Below are 27,171 nucleotides of genomic sequence, written 5' to 3' on the forward strand. Positions count from 1 at the left end.
TTTATGTGAATCTAACCGACAACTATCCATCTATTAAACAATAAACTATCAATCTCAGAATCACATTACAGAGGAATCATTAAATTTTTCGCTAAAAAGAACACATTGAGTGTTTCTTTCTTCCAAATGATTGCAGCTTTTATAAAGATATATAAAATATTATGAAACCTAATACGAATAAAATACAATACAATTATATGAATTGAAAAATATATTTCACGATTTCATTTGACAAAATAATTTTACGAGAAAATTTTAAGCAGGTTATCTGAGATTTATTCTACATATCTCATTTACTGACGTATTTAAAAAAACGTTCTTCAATCTAGCTCAGCTCTCTCGATCTTATACAAAACATGGTTGTTTTTCTAATGATAAAAGTTGACAAAAGCATTACAAAATAAAATAAATACATTTAAAGAATGAGAACAAATTGAAGAACAATAATCAAGCAAAATTTTTTTGTGTCATTATGGTATAAATGCTGTATTTTTATATCCACAGTTTATACTTTCTTCTGTAATATTTTCAGTATTTGTATGATTGTTGGTATAAGACTGCTGTGACTTCCCTTTTAAAATCATTTGAATTTCTTCCAATGTCTTTCCTTTCGTTTCCGGTATATAACATAGTGTAAAAATAACAGTGCAAAAGCAAGAACATGCAAAAATATAGAAAGGTACATGAATACCAAATTTATGTCGAAGAAAGTGATAAATCTGTAAAGTAATAACGGAGAATCCAACGTAACTCAGATCAGAAAGCGTCATACCAAAAGCTTTAACAGTGGCTGGAAATAGTTCAGCGGTTAAAACAACTGGAACCAAGCCGATTCCAAACTTAAAAGATGCCGCATAAAGTATTACCATTATTAGTGGCAATAAACTAGCTGAAGAGACGTCAACACTGGATTTTTTCAAAGTAAAATATATAGCCAGAACTAGAAGACTGCATCCAGCCATAATGCCTGATACACATAGTAATACTTTTCGACCAAAATTGTCTATGGCCAATGAAGCTGTCATAGCTGCTATGAACATTGTAGCTGAAAATATTATAGCTCCAGTATATGCAGGTATGTAGTAAGATCCAGCTTCTTCAAGAATCGATTGAAGATTCATCAACATAACACTAATACTACTCATGTGTTGAGAACTATTTAAAACAACCATTATTGTTAAAGCTTTCCTGTTACTTGGAACTATGAATAAATCCTTAAATCTCCCTCTCTCTCCTTTTTGCCTTTCTATCGCTAACGATATATCTTTAAACTCTTCTTCGATATCATCCCTCTTCCGGAGTCTCTTTAAAGCCGCTCTGGCTTCTTCGGGTTTGCTTCTATACAAAAGATAGTAGGGAGACTCTGGTTGGAAAAAAAATATCGACAAACCTATTAAATTGATCAAAAAGCCTAAGAAACACGGAGTCCACATTGGTACAAAAGGTCCTACGCAGTAAACTAAGAGAATTCCTAAAACAAAAATTATAATTTAATGATATTTGATATCACACTAACACTAACGTGTACATACTGATCGTACCAAACTTTTAACATGACGTCCAATAATTTATTCTTTAATATTATTCATATTCTCAAAAATATTAGAAACATTATTACCAATTCCAGTATCCAAAACTAATCGAATATATAAACTACTGAGACTAAACTTGGAATTATTATAAACTGGTAAAACTGATTCTGCAGTGTTAAGGACACAATTTATCTCGGCAACACATACTTGTGATTCGGAATAACTTCTATAAATTCTAAATTTCGAAAAAAATACCCCTCATGAGCAATTTTCTCATATCTGTTCCATTACATATCGTAAACTTTCCAATCATTAAGAAGTTACAAGCGAACTACGTGAAATGAATATTCATTCTCTAGCACTAAAGAAACATTCTTATAAGTTTCTAATGAAAGAACAAGAGAAAACCTGCAATGTATCTACGGAAAACGAGTTAATAATATTGTTAAAAATAATACCTGTCAACATCATAACGTATACAAAGCTTGCCAAAAATCCTCTAATTTTTTGATCAGCAATCTCAGCAATATACATAGGAGCTGCAACAAACGCCATATCGCCAGCCATACCAGCACAAAACCTTGCTAAATAAATTAACCATATTTTAGATAATGTAGCCATGACAATCCAAGCTATTGCAGTTACTATTGCCGAGGTCATTAGGGATTTTTTTCTTCCTATTTTATCAACTAAATACATAGTTCCAGGTAGACCACAACTAGCTCCAATCATAAGAATCGACTCCAACCATTCTGCTTGATAATCCGTTACTTCCAAAGGACTATCTTCCGAAAGGAGAAGAGGAACCGTTGGAGATGTCCAGCCGTATTGCATTCCATCAGAGATGGCAGATATTGTTCCTGGAAGTTGAAGTTTTACTTATTAGCGATAATGCTTTAATATTTTATGCATAGTAATTAGGTTAATTTCCAAATAAACAAATTTTATCAGAATCAGAAAACAAAGGGTAATTTTATGGTTTCCCCAGTGAGAACTATTCAAGTTTTATGAAAATAATATTAACATCGAGGTGTAGGTAAACAGGTTCATATATAGTCTTAGAATAAATCAAATAATTGTATAAATCTTAAGAAAGTTTAGACTTTCTAGGCTCCGTCAATATTACAGTTGTTGGTCAAATTGTCTCGGCTTAGCCAGGAATATAGTTTTTAAAGTGTTTAGAGTTTTATACCTGTTTTCAGTCACAGTTATAGGTATAGTTTTGAAAGCAATTGAATCAAATTCTATGATTCTAGCGAATAACATGTTACATTGCTTAAAAAGTTGCCAGAAAACTTGAAAACCTCAATTTTTAACCTCAACTTCCCTATGAGCAAACCAGGCCCGCCGCTGGCTATTCAATTAATCGGACGCGTGCAATTCCGATTATGTCACCCTACGACTACTTACTCTAAGTTTCTTTTTTTTTAATATAATCCATGTTTTCTTATTATAGTAGGAAAAAATACCAATTTAAGAAAGATAAAATATAGAAATTTCGTTTGCAACACTTGTCACTTTTTAAAAAATAATTTATTTCCAAAAATACACTTATTACAAACTTTTTGGAATTTGATTAGTACTTAAATAGATTTTACTACAAAAAAGGTTACAATAAATATCTTACTATAGAAAAGTTGTGAAACAACATGTTTTCTGTTAATTCATAATATCTCATCTGCTGATTAGGCATGCTGGCCGGCAACGTCTTCTGTTTCCTTATGCTTACATTTCTACATTCATTTTAATTAGGCGCTTATTATTTTTGTTTATTGAAGTATAAAATTATATAATAAATGCTTACAAGCTTTTCAGTAGTACCTTTTGAACGGTCTCGTATAGCATTTATGAACGAGATATTGGCATAAGTTGCATATCACACGAATTCAAGGAATTTTAGGAATTTAAAATTTTGATTAGTTCATAATTTATTTTCCGAATAACTACCTCTTCGTAATTACCGATTTCTTATGAATTTTAAATACTTTTCAGCTATTTCATAGAATAAATGCACAATTACCTAATTAATTAAATAATGATCACTCAAATGTTTTAACGGATATTTTCAAGTTGGATATTAAACTACAGAAATTAGACAATATGATATTGTGAATTAAACGGTATTATTACTATTAATAAGTTCATGAAAGCTTGTGATTATTCAATAATAACTACTTTGCTTCACATAATATCATATGTGTATTTCAATTGATTTACATAATAGATTTAATTCATCGAAAACCGTTCAGAATGAGTCATGATTATGCGCAGTAATAAAATATAATAATCCAACTGAACATTGTAGGTTCATCGAATTGTTCTGAAGGTGTTCTATCTGATTTGTTCCTAACGAAATATTCGCAATTATTGTTATCGTTTTATATTTTCGTTTTCAATAAATCAATCGATCCTGGATACGTGAATAAATATTTCTAGTGGAGATGATTTAGAGTTGTCATTAAATAATCCCAGAATGCGAAATGAGATATATTTAAGTAGATTAGTCAATAGGAAAATAGTTCTATTTATTATATATAAATTAGTGTTAATATGTTTGAAGTCAGATCATATTTTCATGACTAGATTTACCTAAAACCTTCTTTTATGTCTTATCAACAGCTGAACAAGAGTCTTTGAACCAATTCAACTTGACATATTTGGAGTTGTGTCAGCCAGCTCAAAAATTGTTTCGCAAATTGGTTTGGAACAAATCTAATATTTTAATTCAAAGGTCTAACCGACAACTGATAATATATTCAAATTAAGAACAATGGAATTAAAATATTAGAGCTTCCCTTTTGGACTTTTCTGTCATTCCCTTCTTTCAGCAACTACTCAAAAATATTAATAATATGAAATGAGTTAGTCTTTCACACCTTATATGTACATGAAACTCACACGAGTAGATAATTTGTTCTTATGAATACAGTAATCACATCAATCACATTCAATTATAACACTATCACTATGTTCATATTTGAACTATAACATTTTAACGATTTAAAGCTTATACCATTGGGCAAAAACTTATTTTGTTGTCTTTGACTATTTGGCTAGCTTATTGCCGTTTTTATCTCTTCTTTTCTTATATCAGACTCCTTTGTTGCCTAAATTCTTACTGTCTATCTTTTTCGTTTATCCTTATTATGTGCACCATAATCATGTCAACTTCTGATCTTCTAATATCGAGTTCTATTATGTTTCCATATTTGTGTTTATTACTTTACGTATTCTTTTTATATTGTATACTCTTCTAGGCAGCTCAGATTCTTCATAATGTTATTTATTTGATGTCAACTCTTCAGTAAATATACTTTTGTTGCTTCTTATATTTTTGTTATGTTTGTTACATATTCATCATTCAAACATCCCTTACTCAATCCGTATAGAAGTCACTGGTTTTTTTAGGTCTGTTATTCAAATTCTATTTTTCCGCTCTCTCTTTCAAATACGTTTTTCATTTATCTGCTTTTACTTTTCGAAAATTCAAATTATGATCGGGTTAACCCAATTGTGGTTATCATAAGCCCTTTGGTCATCTGCATTATCGTGATAAAAAACTTGACACTACTCGACACAACAAACTTAAAATTTGAATGCTACATTAACGAAATTTTCGTATTTTTATTTTGTTTCAATATTCTAATAAATTATCACTTGTCAAGTGATAAATAATCCCAAAATAACTAAGTTCCATTAATACATTTTTAGAAACCTCATTCAGATATGTAAAATGTTTCTTTAAATCGATCTTTGACATTATTATTAATTCTTTTAGAAACATTTATTTGGCAGTTATACCTATGTCTCACTTTTTTCATCGTTCCCAATAAAACACTAGCTTTTAAGTTACTCTTAAGTTTTGCTGCAAATCCTTACTATTTTTCGATAATAATTATTTACATATTACCTTAATTCTCATAAATAAATGCTTTAAAAAACAGTTTTATGATATAAATATATCCATTATTTCACCATATTTAAGCAGCACTGACATTACAAGAGTGTACATCACTTCTTAATATCAAAAGGTTCGTTTAGGGTGGTAAAGTTTAAGGTGGCATTCCTATCACATTATGTTGTTTCAATATCAATGTGAATATTTCTGATAAATGTATTAAGTAGAGGTACGCTTGAAAATTTTGATAAACATTGATTACTTTAATTAAAAAATAATATTCATGAACCTGGACTTCGCTCCAGTTTTGGTGGAATTAACTATGTACTACTATAATTATTTTATATCGTTGCGTTATGTGATTATGAAAGAATTAAAAATAACTGTGAATAGTAAGAATAACAACTGGGCAATACTAAATACCCTACTTTTTGACATTCCAACAGCAAACCAGTTAACTTTTTTGCTTTATTTAAATAATTTGTTTGTATTTTAAAGCCATCCAATAATGACGCCATATATTTTCCTGGAGATTTATCTCTTGTCCATATTTCCATTTTATTATCACCTTTTTAAGCCATCGTCCATGTTTCTAATGTATATCGAACTGCTTTGTTTATAATTATTTCCTATGCTGTTATTTTGACTACTCTTGAAAGTTTTTTGCTCTTAATATTTTTCAATAGCGATCCTACTGCTCTGTTACCTTTCAGAATTCTCTGTTCTATCTCATTTTCTTCTAGGTTTGCAGATATTATGATGACTTCTAGATAATCTAATTGAATAACTTTTTCAAAGTTATATTATTTTCCAGTCTTTATCCATTTCGTACTTTTGGTTTTATCTGTGAATTCAGAGCGCATCTGCATGTATTTTGTTTTGTCTTCGTTTATTTGTAATCCAAATTTTTATGCTTCATCAACAAATTCACTAAAAGCCCCTCCATTTCTCTCTTCGACGTTGTTAGTAAGTTTGCTTTATGGCAAAAGATGGAACCTATTGTTTGAATGTTACCATGTTTTAATATTATTTCTTATAAAATTTTGTGTATCTTCATAGAGAGAAGATCGCCTTTTATTATTTCGTTTCCTCTATAAAATCATTTGATAAATGGACTTCCTTTAAAATTCTATTGCTTGTATTAATCATATATTTAATACTTGAGTATATAAGCCGTTAAAGAGTGAAGCGACTTTTGGAAAAAGACGACTTTAGGCTATGCTTTAGGATGCAAGTCCACCTTGCCAGAGGGGGTTTGGAATGCCACAGCTGTAGGTGATAAAAGTCTACATTTCTTCATTCATTTGACACCCGTAGTGATCACAGAATGTTATAAACAAAAAGTGACATAAATAGAAGAATGAAATAGACATGCAACATGATTGACAAAAGATCCTAGAATATTTGCGATCTTTCGAAAGAGTAAAACGTACCTCAGATAATTAAAGTTTGGCAAATATAGCAGTGAATGTCGAGAAACGTACGAGAGGCAAGTTAAAATGAGGAAGTATTCGGATGATAAAGAGGGTAATATGCGCTTGGTGAATGAGTACGGTAAATAGTCAAAGTAGTAAATTCTGTACCCCAGTATAAAATATATATTCTCCCTTGGTATCCAGTAAAAACAATGAAAATAGGTACCCACGGAATGCTCTTCACTATCTAACAGACACAACAGAACTCACAATAGTAGTCAAGTATACCTGCTTGAGGGACCGTACTAATCCCTGCTACCATCATTTAGTAACGCGCATTGACAAGCGTGCTTATTTCACATTCATTTCTGTATTTGCCAAAGTGTACTCACAGTTATCACTCTTGTTTGAATAATTTCGTATGACCTGTTTTCAATTTGTACTTATTCAGTATTTCAAATACAGATACTTTTCAAGTTATACAGTGAAACTGATTTTATGCGAGGAATTTTAAATGGACACGTGTGTTAGTTTTATATTTAAATTATCCATTAATTCCTAATTAGATATTATAATATATTCATATCTCATATTGTTATTGTCATTACAGAAAAAATTAACATTTTCTAATAAATGAAATCACAGTATAAACCAGTTCCGTTAATACGCCTACATTATTGAAATAGATTGCATATCTGTACTGTTGAGGTCATTTAAGAAATACGAGACGTAAAATTACTTACAACGCTCTACTGTATAAACTTCCAGTAGTATATGAAACAGTTTGTAATTAAAATTATATGGAATAAAAGTGCAAGGTGATTTAAAATTAAATGACAAAAATAGTAAACTGTTCACATTAGAGATAGTTTTTTGTGTACAGTTTTTGGTAATTATACACTTTCACGGTCACCTGGTTTTTTGGCTCTAGAAAATCGAAAAATGGATGGATTTTAATGATCTTGGTCTCAAAATGTTCCATTTTACGGCGGATTTATAAAAAAAATTAGTAGAAATAGCTGGAATGAAAATTTCTCATAGTTTTACTGTTTTAAATCGTAAAAAAAAACGGTTTTGCAAAATAATCCTTTACAAAAAATTATCTCATTATCAGGTAAAGTTCTTATATTTTTTTTTATATTCTACATAAATTAATAAACAATTTTAAAAAAATCCAAAAAGAATGATTTTTTCGGTTTTTATAGCTTAAAATGAAATCGATGAAAAACAATCAATTTTCGTGAATAGTTTCGTACTATATTCTTCAATGTTAATAGTTTTTGGACCATTAAAAATCGAAAAATAGATAAATTTTATAATTTTGGTCTCAAAATGTTCCATTTTACGACGAATTTATGAAAAACGCGAGGGTAGTGGCTGAATTTGCGGTTTTTAATAGTTTTAAACCTTAAATAGTAGAAAAACTTTTTTTTATAAATCCGCCGTAAAATGGAACATTTTGAGACCAAGATCATTAAAATCCATCCATTTTTCGATTTTCTAGAGCCAAAAAACCAGGTTACCGTGAAAGTGTATAATTACCATAATTTTTTGTAAAGGATTATTTTGCAAAACCGTTTTTTTTACGATTTAAAACAGTAAACCTATGAGAAATTTTCATTCCAGCTATTTCTACTAATTTTTGGAACATTTTGAGACCAAGATCATTAAAATCCATCCATTTTTCGATTTTCTAGAGCCAAAAAACCAGGTGACCGTGAAAGTGTATAACTACCCAGTTTTTTCTAAAGCTGTAAAATAAATGTTGTGCGAGATAATTAATAATGAACTTTTTCAATTAATCCTAAAAATTATATAACAATTATAAAAATAATGAATTACAGAAATCCAAAATGTTGAGCCGTGCTTTTCTTATTTAGTCTGTTTTATTAAAAAACATTGCCTCTCAAAGATTTTTTGGATTATCAAATGCATCATTATTAACAGTTGTGTTTTTGAAGAACTATAAAATGCCCTTTATAATGTAAAATAAATTTTGAAAAATGCTTTATTTAATTTAATTTTTTCTAAGCCCATCAAGGATGAAGGTATATTTTATTACTTGTTATTAAACATTTAGTACAAAACTTGCAGCAACTTACATTGTTTGATTCTTCTCCAGAAAAATATTAATTAAACAACATAGGAAAACAGAAAAAAAATTAAATTATTCATTGCAGAGAGTTTTCTTAATTCCTCTTTTTATGTTTTGTTCATAATTCTACAATTTCTAAATTTTTTTCGCATTCTCATTCTCTATCAGGAATATATTTCATTTTATGAATTTTTATCAATAAAAATGTGCCTCATTTCAGGAGGAAAAGTGAGAGAAATCAAGACTATTCTTTGTTTAAATCTTTGTTTACCAATACTCTTTTTCCTTTTTGAAAAGACTCACCTCAAACTTCCCAATGCAGATGCATTTTAATTCACTTCTTGAAAAGTCACTAATGAAAGTCAGACACCACTAACTCAAATAATATTTTAATCTGAAATACAAACCTGAAACCGCTGCCAAGATTTGAGGGAAGGTCCCCTGGAATTTATTCGTGACACTACCCGGTAGTAACATTGCAAATGTTAATAAAATCTACTTCTTGTAACTAGGTAAGTATTGTTTGCATACTGACCTTCAACGTATTCAACATATCCTATAATAAGATTCTAGAATCATTTTAACTAAGTTTAAAGTCATTAATTAAGTCTATATATTTTATTATTTGAAATTATTGGGAGGAAAAAAGTCTATAAAATGTATTAAGATGTATAAGATAATCTTTAAGATGTAGCTATAATTAATAAATCTTGAAATTAAAACGAATTGTGGAATGTGAGTTTTGTTCGTCGAAAACCCATTTTACTCTCAAAAAAATCGAATTTATATGAAGATTCGTTTATCTTTATGTAAGTTGTTTAATTCTAATGTAAAAAAGATAAAACTTGATTAGAAATGTGATTTTGTAACAAAGTAGCTGCTTACTTAAAATACGTAATACTACCAATGGTTTATAAATGCCAAATTTCAATATCGTGACTCCAATAGTATTTGAGATATATACTGGGAAAAGCCTCGTGGAACACCGTGTATATATAAAAAGTGATACCTACAAAAAATATTTTTATAGTATATTTTTTTTATTCGCTTCTTTTGTCACTAACTTTTTCTTTTTTTTTTTTTTTCTTTTCTACCACTGTATGAAAATATTAGTTCGATTAATAAAGACTACATTTTATTTGTTATATCTTATATTGTTCCTATTTAAAAATTATTCATTTTATTAGATACAATATCAATTTAGTCAAGAAAATAGTGAGGCTTCTTCAGCTTTCTCGTCAGTACATGGAATATCATCATTTTGAAACTCACCTTTTAATATCAACTGAATTTCCTCTAAAGTTTTTCCTTTAGTTTCAGGTATAAAAAAATAAGTGAAAACGGCAGCCACTACACAAGAAAAAGAAAACACGTAAAAAGGATACTGCATTCCAAATGAGTCTTTGAGCCTCTGGTAAACTTGTAGAGATAATAGGGAAGAAATAACATAAAAACCATCGGCGATAGTCATACCGTATGCTTTCATTTTAGTTGGAAACAATTCAGCCGTGAGTACTATAGGAACCATACCCAAACCTAGCTTAAAGCATAATGCATACAGCATAACAGACACTATGGGAATCCAACTAACAGATGCCGTATCAAAACCCGAATTTTTTAAACTGAAATATATAGCAAGAGCTAATAAACATAACGACGAGGTAATACTAGAAAATATTAATAAAGTTTTTCTTCCAAACTTATCGATAGAAAAAGAAGCAATTGTCGCAGCTAATAACATTATCACAGAAAACATAATTGCTGCTATACGAGATTCAACATAAATAGAACCAGCAGCTTCTAAAACAACATGTACGTTCATAAGCAGAACACTTATACTGCTAAAATGTTGTGCGGCATTTAAAATAGCCATTATCAACATTCCTCTCCGATTACTTAGTACTAAAAACAGATCTTGAATTTTTCCTCTTTCAGTTCTTTGACGTGTGACAGCTGCTTTGATATCTTCCAACTCTTTATCTATATTTACTTCTGCCGATCTTAATCTTCTTAAGGATCGCATAGCATCTTCATGTTTATCTTTATAAAGTAAGTAATAAGGACTTTCTGGCATGAAAGGAAATATAACAAGCTGTATAAAGGCCAAAATAGCTCCTAGTACACAATGAGCATAAAACGGAATGTAAGGTGCTACTGCATATATAATGAGTATACCAACAAGCATCATTAGATAAATGAGACTACTTAGAAAACCTCTTATTTTCTGTTCAGCTATTTCTGCAATGTACATTGGTGTTGCTACGAATGCCATATTTCCTGCTGATCCTGCGAAAGCTCTAGCTACAAAAATATATTCTACTCTAGGCGCTATCGCTGTTACGACCCATATCATTATCGTCACAAATGTTGCTAGAAGGATTGATCGTTTTCTTCCAATTTTATCGACCAAGTACATTGTGATGGAGAGCCCCGAAAAAGATCCCAGCATTAATAATGTTTCTAGCCATTCACCTTGGTGTTTGGTGACTGTAACTGGAGAATTTGGTTCCATTAATAGTGGCAATACTGGAGATGTCCAACCATATTGCATTCCATCACTTACTGCAGTTAAAGTACCTGTACAAACAAAACAATATTGGATAAGTTTTCATTCAAATACTAGTTTTTATAATGATCATAGATTTTTCAACTTATTTAATATTCAATTATTATCAAAGTTGATTATATATAGGGAAAAATGTTTTGTTATATCAACTGTACACTTCATCTGTAATTTTAAGCATGTGTAATATCAATTCTATTTTTTAGCATAGTGGTAATTACATTCCGTCACCTAAGGCCGCTTGACACGAAGATAGCGTGCAAGAAATCAAATGCAATCTCTTCCAATGGCAAAATATTGCATACGACAAATCTTGCAAGCTGTTTAACATTATGCATCATAACTGTCATTAACTAATACTTATCTCTTCTGTGTGGCTGCCAAAACTCCAAAAGTCAATGTTAAGTTAATAAATGAAGAGAACAAAAATCACCAACCAACAAGACAACGATAACAAGAAATTCTTACAAATGTGCTTCAATTGATTAGTTGATCTGCTAGAATTAGATCTTGTTAGCAACAGAAATGGTATTGCACGTTATCTTGCTCCTTGTCAAACGGTTTTGTAATTATTCCAACGCATCTTAAGAGTTGTACAATAATCCAAAAAATAAAATTATGTATCGTTTATAATTTGGACCCAGATTTGATCGAAAATTTATATTAGCATAAATTTTCAATTACGAGTACATTTGTTTCAAATTGAATGATATTCAAATCTATATGAATTGTCCCGATTCGCAGTTCATTTATTCGATCCAAATAGTAAATAACAGAATATACTATGTACTATTCACACTCATAATCTTAGGAAAATATTTTAACATTAATTATAAGTTACGAAAACAAATTCAACACATTGCTTGCTAAGCATACAATTAAGTTATTGAATAAAATATTTATAAAAACAATATGTAACCAACAGATAACATTTGTGTACTTGCGAAATTGTGAAAAATAATATTGGTAAAATAGAAAATCAGATACTGAAACAGTATTTTCTTTTATTATTTTTTTCCTTAGTTTTAAATTAAATATTTCATGTTATTTTTTCCCATTGACACTCATTGAATGGCTAATTTCACTTTAAGCTTGGTTCAAATTCCAATCAATTTGATCACCAAAAAATCATTTAAACTAGTGTACGAGGGTGAATCAAATATAAACAAGACTTATTTTTTAAAATATTTATTTTGATTTTAAACGCACAAACAATCATAGTTTATTTTTCTACATAAGTAATCTCCTGATTTAGAAACACATTTTTCCCAGCCTATAGGTAATTTTTTAATTCCTTCCAGGTAAAAAGAGTCAGGTCGTGTTTGTAGCCAATTGCGCACATATGCTTCAACCTCATTATCGCTGTGGAATTTTTGCCCTCCCAAAGCTTCCTTGAGAGGACCAAAGACATGGAAGTCGCAGGGAGACAGGTCTGGACTGTATGGAGGGTGTTCCAGTGTCTCCCAACCCAGTTGCTCCAATTTTTGTACCGTCAGGGCGAGCATTGTCATGGAGGAGAATCACTTTTCTCATTGGAAGGTGTCGTCTTTTGCGGCGATATGCAAGTCTTGCATATCGCAATTGCAATATCCGAAGTTGTTAGACGCCTATCACCTTCAACAAGTTGACGAACACTGTCGATGTTGCCCGCTGTAATGCTGGTGCGGGGTCTGCGGTCATGGCTCTCATTTTCAACACGTTCACGGCCCTCCACGAACTGTTTATGCCAAGCAAACATTCTAGCTCGCGACAGCGTCTTTTCCCCGAACTGTGCAGTCTTCTCAATCTTCTCAAGATTTCGACCGGTTTTACACTTTCTGCAGCTAAAAACTTTATAACAATACGTTGCGCAATAGAGGGAGGTACCTCCTGCTCGGACATCGTAACGATGGACACTGAGCGAGTCTATAATGATGAGTCACGTGCTTCCCCCACTCCTGACAAACCAACCAGCCAATAACAGCGGAACGTTCTTCCATCACTATTGCGCGCGCAGGTCCAAAAGTCTCGTTTATATTTGATTCACCCTCGTATTTAGGTCCGAGAAGAATTATTTGATTGTCGTTAAATACAAACAACCCTTAAAATCCTTGCTTATCATATAAAGGAAATACAATCTACGTTTTCGTCTACAAAAATATGTGTAACTTTTATAATTATCGTATAGTTTCATTTCAATCGACCAAATCAAACAATCAACGATGAACTATACTAGAAAACAAAAATTAAGTTCCTAAAGACTGTATTTGTAGTGCGGAAGGTCTCTAAGTCAATGTTTATATTTCAAAAAATTATTTTTTAATTCAGTGATTACAGTCAAATGACTGCACAATCTGTTCACTTACCTGCTAAAACAGCAACCAATTGGGGAAAAGTTCCTTTAAATATATTTTCAGAAGTTACAGCTACAGTCATCTTCTCGGCGATGTTGGCTTGAGGTTGCCCAAACCTGTACAAATAAAAATGTAATTCTAACGGTGTATTATACTGTCAAAAACTACACCTAAAATTGAAATACAAAATACGTATAATTCAAAGAAATGTACTATTCTTCATTGTCGATATATTCCAAAATGATAGGCTCACGCCATTAAACAATTCATCTAATAAGAACGTTTAAATGCAGTTTCATATCAACTGAAAATACCTACGTCAGTAATTCGAGTTTTAGGAAAAGTCTGTTGAAAGTACTAGGGTAATAAGATGGCTATTCAATGAGGATTATTGTACTTATAGTCAGAAATTGAATCACAAGCGAGACACATTTTTAACAGCATCTCAACTGCCTTTAGTGAACAGTCAACTTGCCATAAGACCTATATAACATTTCCGTAATTTCTTCGCAGAAAATGAAATTCCAAATACAAAATATATTTCCGCTTTTTATCTCGTTCATTGTATCAATCTAGCGAAAAAAAGAATTTCGGTGATCCTCTTAACATGGATTGTTAATATATTTTTTAAATTATTTTACAATTCCAATTACAATTTGAGTGAATAAATTATCCTAATTTGAAGGAAAACCTCGTTTTTAATAAAAGTATGTTTTTAATGTGTTGGCATAATTTTAGCCTTGTAAACTTTTTTACGCATATTCCGCTCAAAAAAAATATTCAAAATTCCATAACCATAACTTCAATAATTAGATCTTAACCAGAAATATTAATAATACATTATTTGAATAATACAAATACTTTGTATTAATAGTCAATAATGAAGCACAGTGTAAATAAATAAAAACAAAAAACGAAAAATTTGACGTAAAAAACATTTAACAGAAGAAAAGCTCTTTAGAGAATATTCTGCTCGAATACAAGAAAATAATTCAATTGACGTTCAATTTCCAAAAAAGTTTTTTTTCTTTCAATTATTGTTAGAAGTGCAGTAGAACAATACTGGAACTCCGTAATATCGACATTCATTCTCAACTTACCAAAAATTATAGCTAGTATAACATTTTATTAACCACTCCAGAGATACTAAGTTACACAGCACTTCAAACTCCAATTTTGGCACACAATATAAGTATCGAAATTATAAAACATTTTTAACCCCACCTTGTTCTCAATTTGTGATTATTAACAACAATCAAACATTCAATTGTTTGTATGTCTGTGGGAAATGTTTATTTATAGCTATTGACTTTCTTAAAAGTATAAATAGGTCCATTTTATCTCTCAATATATTTCATTTAAAATATTTCATATCAATTATACCTGATTTCATTAATGCTTATTATACTGGGTGCTCCGGGATACAAATAATCCGGAAGTCAGTAGATGACGTAAAATAATGCTGTGACAAGGAAAAGTTATAAGCCTTTAAAGTTGCGAAATCAGAACGTATATTTTCTAGATTATACATTCGAACATTATGCATCTACACCACCATCTGAAGGCCAGGGGCGGCTCTTGCCCAATGGTTAACAAACCGTAACTATTACAGGGACAATCTGTACATTCTAAATATAGCAAAAATGAATTTTTCAATCGATTTCTTAACAAAAAATTACTCTTTGTTGAACTCGATAAAATTTATTGTTTACGAAATATGTAGGTTTTTATATCGTTGTACATGCCAAGGAAACCGTTGGCCATAAAGAGACATTCTGAAAAAAATTATTATGAATTGTAATTATTCGTTAAAAACACAGGAAATATTAAAACACGTTCAAACATTTCTAACTGAGCTGCATACTGTCGTGTTACTTGCATAAAGAAAAAATTGAAATGTATATAAATTAGTTGATTAGCCTTCAACCTTGCACTTCAACACACTTCCAGAGTCTACGGAGGATATTTCTTTTAACTAAAGAATATTCCGAGATTCTGCCTGATAGCGTCACAATGGAAGTTTATTCTATCGATCATTTCGTTCCTTGTGTTTACCAGTATTGCATATACCAAGCTTCTAAGATGTCTCCAAAAAAATGAATCCATTATATTTAATTCAGGGGAACGTGGTGGCCATGCAAATGGACCTCCCCGACCAATCCACCTACTAGGAAAAATGTTATTTTTTATATTTTAATTATTAATCTCTTTTAAGTTTTTCCTTATGCCAGTAATATGTTCTTCGATAGTAATCCTAGAAATGCTTGATTTTTTATCATAAATTGCAAATAATTGCAATTTATGATAATTTTCTTCAGAATGTCTCTTTAAGACGCACTGTTTCCTTGGCAAGTACAACGATCTAAAAATCTACATATCTCGTAAACCATAATTTTTTCAAGTTAAATAAAGAGTACCTTTTTGTTAAAAAATCGATTGAAAAATTCATTTTTGCTATCTTAGATTGTACAGGTTGTTCAAATAAAAGTTACGGATTGTTAACCATGGCCTTCGGATATTGCTGTAGAATTATTTATTCCGTCAAACACTCTATATAGACATACGTAATCATCCATTGAAAATTCATGATGTACGAATGTATAATTTAGAAAATATACTCAATTAGAAGTTCTGTTTTCGCAACTTTAAAAAACTCAGAAACGAGGGGTCGTATGAGAAAGTTTTTTTTGTCACCTATTCCCTCTAGAATGTTTCGCATCAAGTCCCGTAACACCCTTTAATAATAATAACAAAGCCGTGCTATCAGTTAAATTCAAAAGTACGAATTTCGTTTTTCTTTCACTAACCAGCATTCTCTTTTTAAATAAAATATCATTTGCTTTATAATTGGAAAAATTTTAAAATGACCGTGGATTTTCCATCATTCCTAATCTGCACAGGTGATAATATATATAAAAGGCCAGCACACACAGTTAGATCGTTCTAGTATGTTCATTGAATTTCTAAAGAAATATTGTTCGATTGCCGGTAATTGCTGATAGTCAAATCTGGAGAACATGGCGAAGCAATTCTAATTCGAATCCTATCCGAGCTATTGCAGCTGTTGTAATGACGGTCTGTCACTGGATACGTTTCGCTGATGCTAAACAACACCTTTGCGTAATTTCCCCTGCGTTTTTCATTTATCTCATGGCGTAATTTAGGAAGTAAATTAACTTAAAAGCGCCTGTAATTGTAGCTTCGTTTTGCACGTAATTTACCAAAATTACGCCCTCAGCATCCAAAAATATCGTTAGCATGATGTTTCCACTTCTTACTCTGAAATTTTTTTGTATACATCGTAGCGATGTAATCAAGTTTCATTCATTGTTACATTTATTTGTTTTGTCTATACTGCAAATGTACAGTTCAGTTCAAATTTTATAATTATTCCATTGCCTTACTCCAACTAAGCTGGAAGTTAATTTCAGAATTTTCAAACTAAGTATTGTTAGCTATAATTAGTTATAATTAATCTAAAAAATAACAAAATTTATACAAGCTGTGGATCTCATCTCTATTGTCTATTGTCCATTCATCCATAAGGAAACGTGATAATTATAACAATTCGGAACTCATGCCAAAATTGTATTCATGAACTCAATAAATTAAGGTAACGTGAATTAATAAACTCTAAACACATTAGATGTCCAGTTCATCAAGTATTTCGAAACACACAACCACGCAGTTCGTGACGAGATTCGAGAAAACGCTTGACTTTGAAAGATTTTGAAACTGATTGTCATCTTGAAATATAGAATATAAAGAAAAACATCTAAGTACTATATTTTAAGAAATTACGAATAAATGGATGAAACCAGTACCCTCCAAACAATATAATAGAAATCAAAGCTATCACTAGATATGTTGATTAAACTAGACAAAGCCGTGATTTAACTTCAATATGATTTGCATAAATATGTGATATATACATACCGTAGTGTCTGTATAACAACATAGAAGATTCATAAAATTTGAATCTAAACTGTAATTTCACAATCCACTAACTGATTAATAGATATTTCGGTATACCCTAGAAGTCATAAATAACAATTTTAAGACTAATAAAATTTTTCAAACTATACTTGGGATCAACTGAATGTATTTTTATCGCAAAACGTTGCCAAAATTATTTGTTTCGTAGCTTAATCATTAATAGAATTTATTTCAACGAAAATAATTGTTTCCCATCATAATTATTTGGATTAAATATTCAACTGATAATTACAAGAAATCTAGTAACATGAGCAATAATCAGTAAAGATAAAAAATCTCGTAAGCAGAGATATTTAAGGAAGTAAGGTAACAGAAGATCTACATCCAAAGAAATTAAAATCAAATCATTTATTTCGTATATTGCTACATGAATTTGTCTAAGACCGTAGTTCTGATATAAACGATGAACGATTTTCGTCTTTTTCACGTAATCGTTTTTATAATTTTTCAACTTTTTCAAGGATGTCTATTATTTATTCTCTAATATTGTTTGTCATTGGTACGAAAAATAGTTATTTATGATACTTATTTTATCTTCGACCACATTAAAAAATACTTTCGTTGAAAACCGAATTATAATTTAAATTTATGATAGTTTTCAACATTGAATAATGGGAGAATAACGTTGATGATTTGACATTGACATTGGCTTGACTTTACCGAGAAATATGCAATAAGAACATTTTCCGTGTATTTTTTTAGTGTTACACAAATCCAAAAAATGGGCATATGACTTCAAGTATATTTTTATCTTGATTTACCCAGAAGCAGATTTTGAGTTAATTACACGCAATTTCTGCAATTTCTTCCATGTTTATTTAGCTTAATAATCAATATTTTATCAATAAAAATATTTTGCAAAACGTTTCATACTACTTAATGACAAAATTATTACAATTACAGAACCTTTGACAGAACACACACCACAAAATTATCTAGGGTAAATTAATAAATATACAAATAAAAAAGTGTTATAATAATTATCCCATTTAAAAATAATTATACTTTTTTGCACTTTTTTGGGTATTATAATGAAACTTTAAAACCATTTAAAAAGCATTGTTCTTTTTCGCACGCTTTTAGATGTATATATAATCTGTAATTTTAATGGCCGGCCACTCATAAAACTGTTGCATCAATAAACATGATGTTAATAAACTTGTCAATGAAATAAACTGCCATGTAATACTTTCTGTTGCAAACAATCAAGTGCTTCTAAACTTAGATCAATTGAGCCAATATTTGAGAAACCATTAATAATCTAATATCTACGACATTTAAAAAAGAATAGAGGTTTCGTTCACATTGAACACGTGTTAATTTTATCTCTACTATTTTTATAATGGATTATACATCGAGATACAATAGTGACAATTGCATCAATCTCAGTAATAGTACGGGATCGGCACAAACTATCTATTTACATAGGTGAACTGTGCGGATCGGGTTCATCATTTGGTGAATCAAAATCTCATTTTCACATACATTTATACATTTTAATTCTCCCGGTAAAAGTTTCACATCTGCAAGAATGTATTCAAATAAAATGAGAAATTGGGGTGATGTTGCCTATTTGGCGATAATTTTGGAATAAAATGTTTTTGTTTATATAATTGAAAGAGTTTATTTTTAGCACAAAAGTTGCTTCCCCATCTCACGCCTATACTATTTTGAAAAATTAGTCTGCCAGTTTTGAAACAAAGGATAGGATTCTTCGCCAAAACCAGCTATTTTGCAAGATTGCGTGTACGGAAATGTTTAATAGCGTTGTTAAAAAAAAAGAAAAGTGTCTATGTTGCCAAGGGTTATCCCAATGCAAATAGATAGTTATTAATAATTCTTGACATTTAAGGGCATTAAAATTGGAACAGGTACTGAGTTGGAAACTTTTTTAATATCTGGCAAAAATAAAAAGACTCTCTAATATTGTTGATATCTGCGTTGCATTTGCCACTGCATTTTGTGGAATTTGTCCTCCTCCTTTATTATATGAGGAAAATATTCAACCAAATTAAAGCTAAATTGGTGTATTTATATTAATCAATATATAGATAACCTGCATTATGAATATCAAAATCAAAATAAAATCAAAATTGAAATCTAAAAAAAATTAATTCTTGCTTGGTTTCTACATCTTAAAAATATATAGTAGCTATCAGTCAAATTATTCTTAGGGATATTAAAATTTGCAAAATAGAGCTGTAAATCTTACTAAGATTATTTAGGTCTCATCATTGATAGCTTTCGCATTCTTATGAATGTAAACCATGTCTAAAAATTCTCATTTTCGTGTATTTGATTCCATTTCAAGAATTTTTGATACTTTATAATTTAATTTATGTGTTTCTTTTGTTTTAGGGTGTTTTATATTTTAGTTTAGTGAAATATTTGGATAATGTATCATATCCTTAGTTGTTGGGAAAGTCCTTGAACATATGGTAAGGAAAAATGTTTCTTTTCCATTAATTTTCCATGGTTTTTTTTTCTAGCGTACATTTTCTAATCATCGAAAGTTTACACACAGGCCCTTTACAATTCCATCCCTAAGGCCCGTACATTCAATTCTGTCGTTTGGATTAATTAAAGACGCAAAAACTTCATCAATTTTTGGATGCTTAACAAATGTATTAAACTGCCCTCATTTACCTTTATTGAAGAATGTATCCATATAGACAATATACCATAGAAAGTTTGGAACACTCGGGAGTGTAACACATAAAGTTAATTTTTTAACAAATTTGTACAATACAGATTTTCAAATTGATAAATGTGAACGAATTACTTAGCAGAAGTAAAAGTTTGTCAAATATCTGCTGCTTTCAATAAAATTTAATTCTTCTGACTTTCTAAATAACTTCCCTAGATTTCATTTTCAAAAACTCGTCTAAAATACTTTACAAGCTCTCTTCCATTGGCAGCGCTTTAACATCGTATACAGAAAAATGTGGCTTCGATGTAATATGATGAAATAAATGATGAATGAATATGATAAATATACCAAAATAACAGCAGTGCATGAAGGGGGGTTTTGGAGGTTAAAAATATTAAAAAAAGAAAAATCTAAAAAGTGACACTTAAAAGGATTAAAATTCAACTCAATTAGCGCCATTTAGTGGGCATAAAAGCAAACCCATAAGCTTTGGGAGAATCGCCAAATTCTTATGTTTACATGTTGAACAGTGTTTTTCTTCTTATTGTAATCTGCCGTTTTAAGGAATTCATTATTTTGGTAAATTTTGCGACATACATTAGTAGCAAAATTCAAAATAAAATAATTTCTTCATTTAATACTATCATTATAGAATAGCTAGTGTGAAGAGTTGACAAGGTCAAATTTTTCAGTATTCTATGTGAGAGACCACCGATAACAGTGGTACAATTCAATTATCATTTTGTGCTAGATTTGTGGAAAATAATAAGAATTTTTACAAATTTATTCCTATAACTGAAACCAATGAAGTTGAATTAGTTCATACTATTTGTTCATTTATACGAGATATAGGATTAAATGGTAAAAATATAGTTATAATATACGATGGAGCCAGTTCAATGAAAGGCTATATAAAAAGCATACAAACCATTATTCGTAAAGAAGATCTCAAATATCCATATGTATGTGCTCTTATAGTTTTATTCTTGCGATATCTCAAGGATGTTCGCTTCCAGATTATTCGAAATGGTATGGGAACCGTTGAATCTACTTACAACTTCTAAAACTATCCTAATGGGCTCTAGAATATCAAATTGAACAGATGGAACAGAAGCTGAATATGAGAAAATTGCGACAATGTGGGTTCAAAGTCACAAATTAGTTGATGCATTTATTACTTTGATTTCCGCCGGAATAAAAGCGCTGGATAATATTACAAATTGGACCAACAAGAAAACGGCTACTGCTTTTTGTAAATTTGACTTTTATCATGTGTTCTTGTGGTAATTTGCACTCATTTAACCGCTAAATAGAGACCTCCAAAAAGAGACCTTAGACTTGCGTTCAGCTATTGACTCTGTAGAAAACCAGCAAAATAATTGAAGCATTTAAGATAAATTGCTAATATTTTTGGAACGATATCAGAATTTTGTGACGAATTGGTTATACTGTATATCTTCCAAGAATTGTAAATTATCGAATAAAGGGAAATAATGTACCTGCTTTATCACCAATGGAATACTAAAGATCAATTTTTATTCCATTTTTGACAAAAATGTACAAGTCATAAATGATAGGTTTATGACGCAAAAAGAAATGTTAAAACCATCTCAGGACTTACAGAACTTTGATACAAACACAAGGGGAGAAATCTCACTTTGGACACAATGTTTTAAAGGATAGAAACCAAAGCCACAAAATGCAATTAAAACTCTCGCTGCATGTGAAAAGAGCTTAGCTCCTACAATTTACTTTTGATAATGGCCACTCTACCTGTAAAGACCTGTACATGTCACTCAAGTTATTAAATACTTATTTGAGAAACTCTTCTGGCGAAGATGGACTTAATGGTTTAGCCTTAATGTTTGAATATTTCGACGTTCCACTAAATGATGAGGAGGTATGAAACCAATTGGCTCTAAAGCAGCGTATCCTATTATAATTCAATATATAGGGTTTAGTGTTTAGTAAATTTAGTTTTTAAGTAAAATGTGTTTTACACTTTTGGAAGCTTCAAAATTATGTTTTTGGGCATACGGTTTGAAAACAGCCACTGCAATAATAACTGTCTACACCCCCAACTTCGAAGAACTTAAGGCGAGGTGAGAAACAAATATAACTGCACAAATTCTTTACATAAATTCTTGGAAAGATATAGACATGTATTCAATCATCATATATGTAAAAAGATTATTACGATTGACCATATGATAAGCGTACTAATATTGAGCCGGATCTTAGACTATAGTGTTCCACTTATCTTCATGTTCAATTTTCATATAATGCATCTGCATTCATTGATAACCAGCACGTGTTTTTATATTAAGAATTCTACAAAAGAATCGAGCATTGAAATCGATACTCAGAATTAATTTTAACATTTCCAACGAAAAGGAGGTGTTATCAGAGTTTTCAAATTTGAAATTGATTTTACACGAAGAGAACAATAAGATACGCCAAAATAGAACATACAGGATACAACGAGGTTTTCAGATTTCGAAATTAAAAAGTAGTTTTCTTAATTGCGAATACTATTTAAAAAGGGAATACAATTCAAAAGGTGTTAATTGAAATTGAATATTTGAATTGGTAGAAAAATCACATAACAGTGAAATTTACTAAAGAAAAAACATCGTGAAAAAGAATAAAAAAAATTTGAAAAAATGGCTACCATAAGAAGAAAAGAACCAACTTTTGCCAATGTCAATTCTATTAGAATTGTATTGATAGATAATAGAACAATATATAAAAATACTGAGCCCCAAATAACAAATAAGTTCAAGCAGTTTCTCATATCAGTAGATCGAGATACATTATTTCTAGAAAATTCATATTTTGATGAAATGCACGAAATATTTTGCTCTACACATAAAATGGATATATATTTGGATACCTCTATTATTGTAACAAAAAGCAAGCTTCCAATACACAAAAACTGATTCAGAAATAATTAAAAATATCATTTTCCAATAATAATGTAGTCATGAGAATTTCATTGCTTATTATTTTTTTTTTCTAGCTGTTAGTAGCACCATATAGCGAAACAGGGCCGGATTACGCTAGGGGCTTGGGGGGCAATAGCCCCGGGCCCCAGGTCCAAGAGAGCCCCATCATTTGGAAATCATTCTGTATTTTTTGATGTGTTGATGCAACAAATCTAACGTATTGATATTATTTTGTGAATTTTTTCGGGTTTCCGAATTCCTTAAGGGGGCCCCGTCATTATTTTAGCCCCGGGCCTTATAAATCTTGATCCGGCCCTGTAGCGAAACATTAAGTTATATGTATAAGTCTAAACAATTTACTGCTCGATACATTCATATTCTCTTGAATAGAGCAATGAACTGTCAATAATACTACTACCTCTTCTAATATTTGTTAAATGGATAATACAATATTTTTTAATCATTAAATTAACTGATTTTATGGTAAAAATATTGGTTAAAAGCATATTTGATATCAATCTCTCTCTTTCTTTGCTCTATAATTCATAAAATTACTGACTTGCAGAGCTACTTCAAATTAAAGTGAGCTATACTTGTTAAAAAACTCTTTTTCTGCTAACAAAATATAACAAACTCACTCAGAGGAATAAATAAACAAAAATATTTTACAATTGAACGCTTTCAACTGAATAAAATACTTACAATTCTATGCTTCCGTCGTCAAGACTGCGATCCTCGTTCTGATTTGCAATCGTTTCATCGTTACCTCCGAAGTGTCTCATCTCTCTTTTACTTATAGGAGATATGCAAAATTTAATAATTAATGAGCTGACCACATTATTAAATGCGAAAATATATATAACTAAGCTAAAGTCTAGTCTTTGAAATAATTCTACTGAGATCCAAGCTCCAAAAATCTGAATAAATGTGGCGAATATTAATCCACTGCTTTTAAATGCATTGGGATAGTACGTATCAACTATGTCAATGGGTAAATACCCTTTATCAAATGTGAACGCAGCTCCAAAAGCAATAAATGATATCACAGGAATCCATGTCATTTCTTGAAGACTGAATCCGTGGTTTTTCAAAGCTAAATAAGTAGCTAAAACTAATAGCGCTATTGTAGATATTATAGTAGCACCTATTTCTGAAGGAGTATATTTTACAAACTTAAGTTTATGTGAGTACTTTGTTATTGCAATAAGTAAAATAAAAATACTAGAGATCACCACACTGCAAGTCTGTGTAATATTACAGTGGTACAATATCTCATGAAAACTCATCAAAAATGCGGTTATTCCAGTAAATTGCTGTGCAGAAATTATCACAATTACCGCTATAGTAGCTTTTCTATTATCCATTGGATGAAATAGTCCCATATCTTTTCGTTCTCTTTTATTTCTAAATAAATTTGTTCCCATAATACTGATTTCTCCTATTTTGAACTTGCTTTTTCTCAATTTTTGTAATACTGCTTTAGCCTCCAAATTTCGATCCTTGGATATGAGAAAATATGGCGATTCGGACATAAAAAAAGACAGTATTAATTCTATAATAGTTATTGTAACACCTAACAATGGCATAGCAGATCTTTCTATTGTTGAACCCACCAAGTAAGCTACTAATACTCCTATAAGTATTGGATCATACACAAGACTATTCAATGATTTACTCATCTTTGTTGATGTAATTTCAGATAAATATTTCGGCACAACTATTAAAGTCAATGATATGCTTATTCCTGCTACCGTTCTTGCTATGTATAAACAAGTCCAAGAAGTAGTGGACACTATTATTAACCACGATATCAGAGAAATAGTAGATTTTATAGTGGAAACTCTTTTAGAACTAATTTTCTCGCATAAAATAACAACTGGAACTCCTAATAAGGCGCCCAAGTGATAAAAACTTTTAACCAACATTTCCTCTCCGATACTTCTTGGATATGATCGGTTCTGATAAAGTTTTGTTAGATTTTTGTCAAGAGCTAAATCTTTTTGAGATACTTCTCTACTCAATGAATAGAAAAGAGGACTTGTGTAACCCACATGCATCCCATCTGATATTGCACCAATTATTCCTAAAACAAGAAGTGAAAAATTATATATACAGGTAGTATAGAATGTAATCAACATAAACTTTGCGCAAGTATCTGTTTCAAATTAATTGGTTTTCATGAAAAAATCAATGTAAACAAATTAAATGATGTATTATTTAAGTCATCAGTTCACTTAGATCGCAGAAATTTCACATCCCACAGTACAATAGGAATTGCATTTACATGATAATTATGTATGGCTGTGGGTGCACTGTGGGTGATTATATAAGCGAGAAAGTAGTAAGTGGTGGCCTCAACTTCCCCTATAAAATAGTGTCATAATAAAAAAAGTTTTTCATTGGGAAAAATTATTGCTAAACACAATCTACACAACAGTATATACATATATTACATGACATTACAAAGCAAGAAATTGTGCTTTTGTCCATTCACTGAGCCTATTTCACTTCGTTTTCATTAATACATATTTCTTCGCTAGAGAATACACGTTAAAAAGAAACTTGAAGAGCTAAGTACAGAATATAAAAATATGTACTGGCTTCTTGGAAGTAACTCAAAATAAACTGCTACTCTACAAACAGATATTGAAACCCGTCTGGATGTATGGTATACAACTGAGGGGGCTGTGCCAGTAAAAGTAACATTCAAGTGATACAACGTTTCCAAAATAAAATATTGAGGAACATCGTTAATGCACCTTGGTATTGCTGTAACAGTGATCTCCATAGGGACCTCATTGTAGAAACTGTTAATTAGACTATATCCAAATTCGCTAATAACCATCAATAACAGATACTGCAACATGGAAACGTTGAGGTTATCCAAATTGTCCACAATGCTAATTTAATGAGAATAGGAGATAGGATCAAGCCGTTTGAGTTAGTTTAAATAACGGTAGTGTTGCTAAAATTATTAGACACTAAGCTATGCTAATGAGTATGGCCTTAGGATTTAATATGTTAGTTAAGTTAGGTTAGAAAAAACTGCTTATTGCTTTTCATGATCAGATTGTAATACAGAAAAATACCCTACTTGGGTGTTTTCTTCAACAAAAACAAATAATACATATTTCAAACACTTACCTGATAAAACTGACACAAGTAAGAACATATTATCTCTGAATTCATACTTTGAATTTTTAGAGTCTGCCATAGTTGGAAAATGTAATTATTGAACCCACCATCTACCATTTATGAATACATTCCTATGACTAAAGACAAATGAACGAATGAATATTATCGGTCAGCATATGTTCAAACAATACATCATTAATTGTGCAAAGTAATCAAATAACAAAGACAATAGTTTCATATCCTATTGTAATTAAGTATGAGATTACATAATAATCTATAGCAAAAAAATTTCATTGCATTTTTTTCATTGCAAGCATTATTATTCATATAGGTAGAGATGGGAACTCTACTTACAAATTTGGAAATAACTGTCCAAACCAGATTTTGACCATTATCCAAAGAGAAGCAACTATTTTTTTGTTGTAATATGTATATATTTATAGAACCTTTTTGAATATCAAAATATTTTCTCTTGACTTTTTGGAAATTAACTCTCTTTTTAGCAAAAATTTTTGAAAAGGAACTTCACTAGCCAAATGTTCCATAATATTCCTCTAATAAAATTGCCAACAATTAAACAATATATGTTTTGAAAAAAACATAACAATG

At 30.4% G+C, this 27,171-nt stretch overlaps 1 protein-coding gene across 1 annotated transcript; it reads right to left on the minus strand.

The window, feature by feature from the left end:
* LOC130451681 (uncharacterized) lies at positions 1-26,681 on the minus strand. The gene is made up of 6 exons (XM_056790857.1): positions 26,572-26,681; positions 24,130-25,510; positions 13,849-13,952; positions 11,413-11,517; positions 1,991-2,392; positions 1-1,471 (listed from the first exon to the last, which is right to left on the minus strand). Exons 1-6 carry the CDS (start codon positions 26,639-26,641, stop codon positions 471-473), a joined length of 3,063 nt encoding a protein of 1,020 aa, XP_056646835.1. The 5' UTR covers positions 26,642-26,681; the 3' UTR covers positions 1-470.
* Positions 26,682-27,171: the final 490 nt, after the last annotated feature.

This window comes from Diorhabda sublineata, chromosome X (genome assembly GCF_026230105.1).
Source record: "Diorhabda sublineata isolate icDioSubl1.1 chromosome X, icDioSubl1.1, whole genome shotgun sequence".
Lineage (NCBI taxonomy): Eukaryota > Metazoa > Arthropoda > Insecta > Coleoptera > Chrysomelidae > Diorhabda > Diorhabda sublineata.

Coding starts and splice junctions, on each gene's coding strand:
- LOC130451681 (XM_056790857.1), bottom strand. CDS start 26,641: ATGGCAGACTCTAAAAATTCAAAGTATGAATTCAGAGATAATATGTTC. Junction 11,518..13,848: donor ATTGGTTGCTGTTTTAGCAG/GTAAGTGAACAG, acceptor TTGTTTGTACAG/GTACTTTAACTGCAGTAAGT. Junction 1,472..1,990: donor ATACGTTATGATGTTGACAG/GTATTATTTTTA, acceptor TTTTTGTTTTAG/GAATTCTCTTAGTTTACTGC.